At 44.3% G+C, this 11,155-nt stretch overlaps 1 protein-coding gene across 1 annotated transcript in view; it reads left to right on the top strand.

Moving 5' to 3' along the window:
- Nucleotides 1-3,229: 3,229 nt before the first annotated feature.
- KCNK1 (potassium two pore domain channel subfamily K member 1) overlaps nucleotides 3,230-11,155 on the top strand; it is a gene marked incomplete at both ends in the record, with an annotated part of 29,102 nt that continues 21,176 nt past the window's right edge. Inside the window, one exon of the mRNA XM_084201745.1 lies at nucleotides 3,230-3,584. Within this exon, the coding sequence (XP_084057871.1) occupies nucleotides 3,230-3,584 (355 nt within the window). The remainder of the gene's footprint in view (nucleotides 3,585-11,155) is intronic.

The raw sequence follows: 11,155 nt of genomic DNA, 5'->3' as shown, positions 1-11,155 counted from the left end.
GCTCACTGACGAGAGCTCAGCGATTACAGCAGCAGAGCCTCCACATCAAATCTCCTCTTTGGCCTACGCCACTCAGCACAGACCAGGCTCTGGGCACTGGAGCACTGCTGTGAGCTATTCTTGCTCTTCACTGAAGCTACTATTTTTACCTATTGTCATTTTCAGTCACTGGACAAAAGACTAGAGTCCAGCGATCCCCCCCTCTGGTCGCTGTCTGCCACCAGGCTGTCCTCTTCCTCTAGCCACCATCTTCTTATCTTCTGATGTCTCAAGCCCTTCAGCATTTCATTGGAAATATTTCTGTAATTAAAGATTATTCTAGTTAACCAAAAATCTCAGAGAAGAACAGACTGCCATTAACACAAAGCTTCTTCGATTTCACTTCTCCCAACAGAAAATGTCAGTGATTCATACAGCTCTTACACTTCATATGTACAAGAGAGGGTTTTCTCAGCCTCTGGACTATGCCATAGAAGCTGCTAGCCCAGTGATGTGATAGGGGAGTTGTCCTACCTCCCTAGGCAGCAGAGTTGGAGACTACTAATTTTCTCTGTGGTTTTCTAGCACCCCAGGACACAACTGTGGTTTCTCTTTCAGTTCTATGGCGGATTAGAATGTCTGCCTTCTTTTCTGCCCCTGTAGACAGGCAGCTTGTATTTGCATTTTCTGCAGCTCAGAGGAAGTTTTGTGCAATGGAGAGCAGCAGTACCTACCAAGAGTGGGTTTCTCCACTCTGCTTGCAGCTGGACTTCTCCAGCAGTAAGGAGCCCAGTCACCACGGAGCACTGCTGGTGGACAAGCAATGTGATGATGTGGTACACTTTATCAACTTGGTTCATGTTTTACTAAGAGGGAAGATCATCGTAGAATGAAACTTCTGCTGGGGAAAGGCTGTTCTGTAAGAGCCTGCTCCCCAATTTCAGTGACTCCCTGCTGAAGCATGCTGTGACGTCCTGTTATACAGGGCATGACACGGAGATCAGTACACTGAATCCTTGGCTAGCCTAATCTTTGACTAGCAAAACATGTAAACGGACATAGCATGCTATGGAATGAGGCTGGAATGCCATAACTGCATTTGCATGTGATATTATCATGGTAAATACAATCACTCAAAATCAGAAAACTGAATATGAAGACACCTTCCTATCCCAAAGAAATCTATAATTAAGTTATTTGTTATGTTAGGCACTTTGAGTTAAAATATGAATATAAATAATGGTTGCTAAACTCAGACTGTCCAGATGTTTGTTTTGGAAGCAAGAACTGGATGCTTTGGTGACACAGTTGTGATGTTCTGCCATTGCTCCCCTCAGCCATGCCTCTAAAAATCTTTGGAGATAAAAATTGAGTTAGAAGAGTATTGCAGGCTGTGTTCAGCAGAGTCCTCCTTTTCTCTTCAGCCCAACAAGCCTCCAAGTGTGAGAGGCTTCTAAAAATGGAGAGCGACTGATTCATAAAAATGGAAAACTGAAGGAGGCTGGTTCAGCTTACCCAGCCACAGTTTCCTATAACTGAAGAGAGGTGTGTTCTTAGGCAAACATTTTCTAACCTTTAAACAAATATCTGGCTTGAAGGTTGGGAAAACTCTGTTTCAGAGCAAAGACATGACTACTGCCTATCATGAATACCACACGTGTGTTCTCCCAGCACGTCATGGAGAGTCTGTGAGTCTGCCTGCTCGGCCTGTCTCCTGTGTACCCCCCACATCCCCCCAGTGCTCTACTGACCAACCATTCAAGCAGCTGCTGTTTGCATGTAAGAGCACATTTACATTTTAATGAAACACGGGGGTGGGGGATGTGTTCAAGGCCATAGAAAGACCCAGCTGTGGCTGGCAGTGGGGAACAGACCAGGAACTGGATGAGCTGTTCTGTCAGGCCAGATTTATGCCATAGCTTCATCTATCTGTTGTATAAAAGGAAATGTTGACATATAATTTAAAGTTTCTAGATTGAATTTTTTTGTGTTTCATTTTTCTATTATTTTCCCACAGTAGTCCTTAAAGCTTAGAGGGGTACCTCACAGCTTAAGGTAGGTTGCTGGACTTTTTTTACTCTGTCCAAACTCCCTGGCCCAGCCCTAGTAAATTTCTAATTTGCAAGTTACTCCTTTGTGTCTGTATAAATTGCCATTAGCTGAGAGGTGGAAGGGCCATGGCCGAACTTTGTGACCAGGGAGCCCTTTCTCTCTCCTTTACTAGAAGCTGTCTTTATTCACCCTAAGGGATAGTTTGAGAAGCTGTAATTTTTACTGTTCCTTTTCATCTGGTGGGGAGCCTCATCTGGCAAGTTTACTCAGCGGCTGCTGGTTGGAGTTCAAGATGGATGAAGAAAGAAGCATTCACAGTGAAACTTGTGAAGATCTCTGGCTGGGGCTACGCAGAGGGCTGGCTGCACAGTGCATTTGTATTCACCATGGATGCTGCTCCGAGCACTAGCCAGGCACTCCACACTATTAAAAAGAAAGTGTCTCACAAGAGCAAAGACTCCTTTAGCTTGTTTGGGGAGCTGCTCACCTGGTTCAAAGCGCACCCCCAAACAGGCCCCATTTTGAAGTTCCAGACCTGAGGGAGGACTTCAACACCTGACATCTGGGTTTCTCCTTGAACTCATCACATCCTGCACTCAATGAAAGTCAGCCTCCCGCTTCACACTGCGTCACCTTATTCTGCGTTGAAACGTGAATGAATGAATGAATGAATAAGTAAAGAATAACAACAAACAAATAGTGGAAGGAATTGTTGTTTTGGGGGTTTCTCACCGCAGGGGGCGGGGAGCAGCGGGGCAAGGAATTCTCCAGAGACTTGTGCGCGGAAAGGGGAATAAACGTCCGCCGCAGCGCGGGGCGGGGGGAGGCTCTCGGGTCGGCTTCTCGGAGCGCCAGGATTCCACGCGTTACTCGGAGACAAGGAACAGCAGGGAGAGAAAGCGCCGGCGTCCCAACACGAGGCGGCGGGAGCAGCATCGGCGGCAGGAGAAGGAGGAGGAGGAGGAGGGGGGGGGAAGCCCTTCCTCCCTCCCTGCGTCCCTCCCTCCGCCGCGGTACCTGCGCCGCGCGTCCACGTGAGCGCCACATCAGCGCCGCTCCGCGCCCTCAAAGTCAGCCAGCGGCCGCTCGGGGGGCAGCCGGCGGCCGCGCTCCACCTTCCCTTCCCTATTTCCTTCAGCCCCCGCTCCCCTCAGCGGCCCGGCCCGGCCCGGGGCTCAGCCGGCCCCGGCTCGGGAAGATGCTGCAGTCGCTGGCGGGCAGCTCCTGCGTGCGGCTGGTGGAGCAGCACCGCTCCGCCTGGTGCTTCGCGCTGCTGGTGCTGGGCTACCTGCTCTACCTGGTGTTCGGGGCCGTGGTCTTCTCCTCGGTGGAGCTGCCCTACGAAGACCTGCTGCGCCAGGAGCTGGGCAAGCTGAAGCAGCGCTTCCTGGAGGAGCACGCCTGCCTCTCGGAGCAGCAGCTGGAGCAGTTCCTGGTGCGGGTGCTGGAGGCCAGCAACTACGGCGTCTCGGTGCTCAGCAACGCCTCGGGAAACTGGAACTGGGACTTCACCTCCTCCCTCTTCTTCGCCAGCACCGTCCTCTCCACCACGGGTAAGGCAAAGGCGGTTCGCCCGCTCCCGGAGGCCTTCCGGGGAGGCCCGGACCCCCGAGGGCCCCGCGGCGGCGGCGGGGCCGGTGTGGGGCAGCCGGGGCCGGGGGCACGGAGCGACCGCCAGACCGCGGCCCTGGGCGTGAGGGGGCTCTGGAGGGAGCCTGCTTCCCACACTCTCCCGGGCGACAGGCGTGTTTTGTTGGGGTGCATCGCCCATGAGTGACCCCCCGTGAATTCGGCGCCAAGAGGCAGGCTGCCGAATCTCCCACCTTGAAATAGTTGGCGGATTCGAAAATCCGGCGAGATGCCCGGCTCTTTCTTTGAACTTTTAAATGCTTCTAGAGGTGACTCATTTGCGTTCTCCTTTGGTTGTTTTTGGGGTTTTTTTTTTTGGTTTTTTGTTGGTTTTGTGTTGTTTTTTTTTTTTTATTCTGGCTGATTCTTTCCCCGGGGGTGGGGGGGATACACACACACACGGATGGACTGCTAACCCAGTTATAATGAAGTTAAATTTCATTTTCATGTTTTGTTGTCAATTTCCATGTAATACTTGCATATAAGTGACTGAAAGATAATGCTTCCTTTCTTTCAGGTAGCAGTTTGCATTGGTGTTTTGAAAAGCTCGAGGAAACGTTCCTCTGACCATAGTTTTTACAAGCACTTATTTTTACAGTCGTTACATTTCACATACCATCATAGTGGACAGCCTTCTAAAGGATGAGTGCAGGCATTTGTGCTGGCAAGCTGGGTTCTGGTGATTTGAATGCAGGTCACTGACACTAATAATAAAGGCTTGTCAAATAAGAAAAGCTTTAAAAAAAACACCCCAAAATTTGTCCAACCAGAGAGGGCTTTGTGCATTGATATTGCTATAAAACATGCGCTGTTTATTTTTTTTTCTTCCTTGCCCTCAAGTTAGCAGTCCTTCTATTATGGGAAATTTAATCAGCTGATACTGACACTTAATAATTTGCTTACCTGTTCATATGTTAGTGCTTCCTGACTGATGTCAAACAGGCAGTGTTTCTCCTATAAATAATTGTCATTGGTATACAGATTAGGGTTATAAGGAAGTTGGGTTTTTAAAAAGTAAAACAGGGTTATGGGTGTCCCCACAACATCTCTCCTCCCCACTTCTTAATTACTAGAGTTAGTAAGGAGAGAAAGTGACACACTTTAAGCAGTTAAATGCTTTCAGTGAATAAATTTCCAAGCATTAAACAACATATAGAATACTGCTGATGAAAAAAGCATAGAACTGTGATAGTAGTTCAACACACAAATTTTTTCTTTCAGTAAAGCTATAAAGCACTTAAAACTTAAGGAGCTGAATTGACCTGCTTTTTTTTTTCATTTCTAATCAGTTATGCTGTTAGGTACTATAAAATGTAAGTTATTTTGTCCAAGAGCTATTTTTATATTCAAATTAGTTTTTCTGTAGTGTAGTAACTCACATTAAAATAATTTTAAAAAAGGAAAAAAAAGGTCTTTTTTTTTTTTTATGACTCAGTCAAAAAATGTTCACAGTTGGGACAGTGGGGCTGGGTCTGAGTTGGTCACACCTTAATGCTTCCTGCTGATGCCCAGCTACAGGATGTTTGCCTTCAGTAGTACAGCTCAGGCTGTATCTTTCCCACTGCATGTCTGCTGAAGGGCAAGGCATAAGCTGGCCCTGCATGTTTAGCTGGCTTGATCATAGAGGCCTTGCCAGGGAAGAAGACTCGAGGTACCATTGTCCAGATGGAAAACCTTATAGAAAATGCCACTTACATGGCATGTGTGCAGAAAACCCAGAGCTCTGACATGCCTGAGGTGAATTTCATTATTTCTGTGAGCTTCATGAACTGAGGTGATCCAGTCATCACTGATGTGGTGATAACCAGGCATCAAGTGGTGGTACTTCCTTCTGTGTCTGATAGTCCTTTGACTTGCATCCTTTTTAAGCAAATCCATCTATTGCTTGTTTTATGCAGTGGCCTTCAGCTGCACTTAATCTGTATTTAATACAAATTAGGCTTTGTACAAGTAGACTAGTATAAATCCAGACCAGTACAGTACCTCCAATGCTTGTTCAAGTTCTCCCCAGAGCACAGGTATTTCTGGTGAGGTGCATTTTTTTCCTCTCAATTGACTCTACACCTGTGCAAGAAATCTTTCAAGTCTCTGGAAATGGTCATTAAAAGGGATGACAAGCGGAAGGACCTGCCTGGCCACCTCAAACAGTTGTTCAGAAGTGCTTGAACATTCAAAATATGCTGTATTGTTGTAAAGTGTGCACCTGAAATGCCCTCCCTTTGCCAAGTACAGTAAAGGCAAAAGCAGAAAAGAGAATCCTGCTGCTGGTGGTTCCAGCTGAGGGTTGTTTCTGTGTGCAATTGAAATTACAGGGAGCAGCTGGATGTGCCTTATGTTCAGCTGACTGAATTTTTCACTCATATGTAAATAAATGCATACCTACCCCTTGTACAGAGGACAAGGCTTCTTTCATAGCCTTTCAGTTTTCTATATAAAGCATGTGGGGAAGTGTTTAAATTTGGCAACCCTGACTTTTCTTCTTGTTCCCTCTTGTCCTTATTATAGTCTTTGGCTTCTTACTCACTAGAGAAAATCCATGAAGAAAATTATAAAGCCAGTTACGAATTTAAAAAAAAAAATCTTAAAGGAGATTGCAGAACAGGGCAAATTGATACTTGAAAGCAATTAATATTGCTGTGCACATGGGCTGTCACAGGACTGTCACAAGCTGCCTGAAGGACAGGCAAGCAAAGGGCAGTGAAATGGACTGGTGGTGAGGCTTCAGCAGATTGTAGCAGTGACAGGTAGCAAGTTTCTCTTCTGACTTTATTCCTCCCTATGCAACTTAAGCAGTTGTGCAGAATGCCATATGAGCAATGTGTAAGGTGAAGCACTTTGGTCATTAATAATTGACAACTTAAACACTAAGAATATACAGTTGTGTGCATTTAAGTAGTGTCTGCCTTGGAAATTCCCTGTAATTAATACCTGACACACATCTATGGTCTGCTTGTCTCAGTGACAGATGCCATCAAGTAATTATGCTGAAGCAGTTCTTTCTGGTTGGCTTTGTTGTGGTGCCATCTGTACTAAAGTCTTTTATTTCTAACAATAAGAATGAAGTAATTTTTTGCACTCATTCTTGCAGGTGGTGTTTTCACTTGCCTTGGTGTGCTGTCAGTGTCTAACATCTTATGCCATATTGGTACAATATGGGAATACTGCATTACACGAGTTGTAAGCAGAATGAAGCAACCAAAGAAATTGATACTGGTTGTGTTGAGAGATATGAAAAGTACACTGACTTCAGCTTGTTGAAGGAAAATAGGTAGGGAGGGAAAGGAGATGCCAATTTAGGAACTTGGGACCTGTAGTTTTATGTTTGTTTCTGGAAAGAGTCTTCTTAGTGCAAGGATATTCCATGGCATTTTATACAAACGGGCTGTAAGACTTATTCTGACTGTCCAGCTTTGAGTATTTTTGCCTTCATCTACAAGCTGTGTCACCTACAAGCGTGGCCAGAGGTTTCATATAACATTCAGACACCAGAGGGATGCTGAGGAAGAGCTGCTTTGTATCCTTCTCTGCTGTGATAGGGTTGGCAAGATAACCATTAGAAGGAAGTGAGGATAACCTTGTCCTGATTCAGGGATTTGCAGAGGAAAGGTGAGAAGTTGCCTCTTCTACGATGGCAATGCATGTTTAAAATTTTTTTGATTGAGGTCAGCTGGCCTCTCATTTGAGCCACAGGAGTTAAGGCAATAAGAGAGGGGAGGATTGTCAGTATTCAACCGCTTCCTGTAACATGGTTGTCTGCAAAGTGGTTTGTGAAAGCAGCGTTTTCTCCAGAATTCAGCCTGTACCAATCTCATTGTTGGTGCTGAGGATGGGTGTATTGTGCTTCATTCAGAGAATGTCACCCAGGATCCACAATGGACTGAATTTGGGTTTCTGCTTGCTGTATTTTGAATGGAGTAAGGAACAGTAGTAATTCAGTAGTTGCAGATAAATGCTGGCAGAGGCTGCTACTTTGAAAGTCCTTGGTTGAAGGGCTAGTAGAGATACAATATGGCTTTCAGGGAGAGTTTTGCATTCAGGTTTTTTAACTGCCAAGCTGTATGAGGAGTTGATGCATCTATAATTTGATTTATAAGGGTGTTTTCTGTTAGATCTGACTCTCATAAGCATTGCTACTGATGACTTGCAAGAGAAACTAAACTATGCCTTTATTTATGACAAGTAGCAGGTTGTGATGTACTGCAAAAGAAGGTGCATTCTGTATGAAGAGACCAGGGAAAGAGAAGCCTGGCAGGCTGCATCATTTTCTCCATGTTCTTTTCGCAAGGGCTTGATTTTCTTGACTTTCTTCTCCCTCAGGGGAACAGGCCCCACATCCAGTCCATATTTAGTGTGCATTACAGATCTGAACAAATCCATAGAAGATGAGCAAGTGCAATGAAAGCATCACAACTGAGCATTACAAAGACATCGTAAGATTTGTAGGCTCTTAAAGTAGAGCCTAGGTTGAAGAAACTACTGGGATGTCTCAAACCTGTATATAAAGATGTGAATATAACTTAAGGTAATAAATAGTAAATAAGAGGACAGTTTACAGAGGCTTTAGGGAAAACAAGGGTTTTTGTCCCATGCTTGAGTTAATGTAAAACGCATATGTTATTTTTGCTGCTGTCAGAATATGTGGGCTGTGTCCCTGGTGATGTCTGTATTATCTCATTAATACACACCGAATGAATGTGTTTCATAATTCATACCAAATGCCTGTCTAGAGACCTGACATAAGATTCTCTGTTGCCTCTTATCTGAAAATATACAAACTTGGTGATGGATTAAACTGAGATCTGTCTCACTGGTAGTCACCCCTGACTCCAGCAGAACACTGAAGCTTCATTGTGCTGTTGTGCTGACTGCAGCACTCGTAGATTATTTAAATTGTTGTGATGAATTACAGCTATTCACCAGGGTGAGGATGCCAAACGTTGGGAACTTTGTTATTCTTTTAAGAGTTGTTTCTTACTTGGAAATAACATCTACAGGAAAAGGTAATTTGCTGGGGATGATCTCGGAAGCAAAGGTTGTGCTGTGCTCTGCAACAGAGTTGTTTTTATACAGGAGACATTCTAAGAGCAAAGGAAATCATGAGGTAGGTTGAGAAAGATGCCAGAGGAAAAGGATTACTTTCAGTAAGCTAACTGTTTGGATCTGAAGCCACGTAGTCGAAGCCTACAGGGTTTTCTGGGACAGGGTAATCACAGTTACTGGCCCCAAGGCTGTTGGCCTCCAGATCAGTAGATGTCCTGGAACCAGGCATCCTACCTCTTGCATTAAGAGGTATAAACACAAAGTCAAAGAGTCATTCTTTCTGCCTGTGTGTCTGCTTTCTTCTCAAGGGAAGTTCCTTCATTCTGTACCTGTGGAGCAGTTCCAGATTTGCTGCTGTCATATTTTAGTCTGGCCCCAGAGTCAAGATGCTGTCTCCTGGGCTTAATGTTATTCTCAGCACAAGGATTTGAACTAGGGTTTTCTAGAACTCCTTAGGAAGAGGAGACAAAAAGACCTCCATCTAGGGAAGTTGTGAAAGAAGTTGAGTATGTATGGACTAATACTGAGAAACTAGCTTGGATGCTTCTGGTATCTCTGTCTTACAACACAAGATCATGGGAATGTTCAATGAAATAGTAAAAAGGAAAAAATTAAATCACATTTACAACCAGAAAAGAAGGGACTTGACAAGTTAAAAAACCTGACCAAACTGAAAAAAAACCACCTGACAACAGAAAACCAAGCAAACCTGCCAAAATACACAAACCAAAAATGTGTGGTGTGAATATCTCCAAACCCCCTGTGTTTTGTCAAAATCCATGTTAATAAACATTTCTGAGAAAGGTAGTGGGTTCTGGGCTTCAGGACAGAAGGCACTCGGTTACCAGAGATGAGCTACAGCCGGCAGATTGGTCACGTTATCTTTTGTATGCCCAGGACAAAGGTCTTGTTTTCTTCTACTGCAGTAAGCAGTAGCAGAGAGGAAATCTGGGTCTCTCCCTGTCTCATGTTCCAGGCAGGGTGGTAGTTCCTGGTTTCTCATGGGACTACAGCAATTAGCTAAGCCAAAAATCCTGCATGGGCTTGCTGAAACAAAGGGTGTCAAGAGTCGCTCTAAACCAATATTTGGCCTTCTTTACAGGCCAGTGAGTAGGAAAAACCATCTCCTGACAGAAACTGGGGAAGCCATGGATTACCAAGACTGTATTATTGTATTACCAGCACTGCTGGCTGCTGATGGATGGAATGTCTTTCTTACAAACTCTGTCCTCACTCCTGTATCCTCCAATTCCTCTTGCCTTGCGAAATTGCCAATGATGAGGAGCCCCACCAGCAGGTTTCAGCAGATGAAGGACTGCAACTGCTGCCTCTGTAGTCCTTCTGTATTTGACCTCGGGTCATTCCTCCTGTGCTGAAACACAAACAGTTGAAAGCAAGAGAGTAATCTCCTGCAAAATTGCCTTTCATTAAACATTTTCTATGTTTCAACTCTTTTGTAAAGCTGGAATTTGTATTATTATTCTGCCACCATCTCCAAATCAAGTCCTAAGTTAAAAGTCATGTAGACTTTCAGAGCAGGATTTCTAAAACTTAACAACCAAATCCTGCAGTTCCTGGCCATTTACTAGGATTTTCACTTTTATCTGAATATAATTTTTAAAAGGTCTTTTAAGCCAGTTGTTTCTCCTGTTTTCATTTATTTGTCGCTTGTTTTGGTTCTTTCCTTGTTTCATTTTGGCCCACTGCATCATCATTTTCATAATCTGTGGGTTTTTTTTAATAGAGTAACATCATATCTATGGACTGATGTCTATTTTAGTCGCTGCTCCAGGTTAATTATAAAGTAGGTTACAAGCTACTAAACCATATGAAGACCAGAATATTTCTTGGCCTGTGAAGAAGTAGAATTTTAGCATTTTGAGGAAAAATTGGGATTCCTATGAGAGTTTTGATGCCTTCAGGATTCAAGGAAAATAATAAAAAGTTTCTTGGGAGTTGGCTACCCAAATACCTACTCCTACTCTGGGTCTGACCTCAGCTGCTTCAGAGTTAGGATATTTGTACAAAATTCAACTGATGACCTACAGTAGTTACTGGCGGTGACCCAGAAGGTCTAGGAGAAATGTACCAGTCATCTTTTTCATGGAAGAACCCTGCCTAAACAGATTGTTTCTAAGGAGGTCAAAACAGCAATGTGGTTCTGGTTAAGAGCAGGACTGAAAGGAATCAATGGAGCAAAGCTTTTCAAGTGGCTGTGCTTCACAAAAGTATCCAAGTGCCTCTTGGAAGAACATATGGATTTCCTTTCCTTTGGAAAGGAAAAGATACACATTCATCTCTGAAAACAGAATGTACCAGCATCCTTGTAGGAAAAGCACATATGAATCCAAGTGGTACACCAGCTGTCACCAGACTCCAAACATTTACTAACTGATGCTTCCTAAGTATTACCATGGTCTGTACTCTAAACTGATTCTGTGCCAGTCACTCCAGC

Source organism: Fringilla coelebs (assembly GCF_963513975.1).
Source record: "Fringilla coelebs genome assembly, chromosome: 3".
Taxonomy (NCBI): Eukaryota; Metazoa; Chordata; class Aves; order Passeriformes; family Fringillidae; genus Fringilla; species Fringilla coelebs.
The sequence above is the reverse complement of the archived record's forward strand: the minus strand, read 5'-3'. Positions and strand labels throughout refer to the sequence as shown.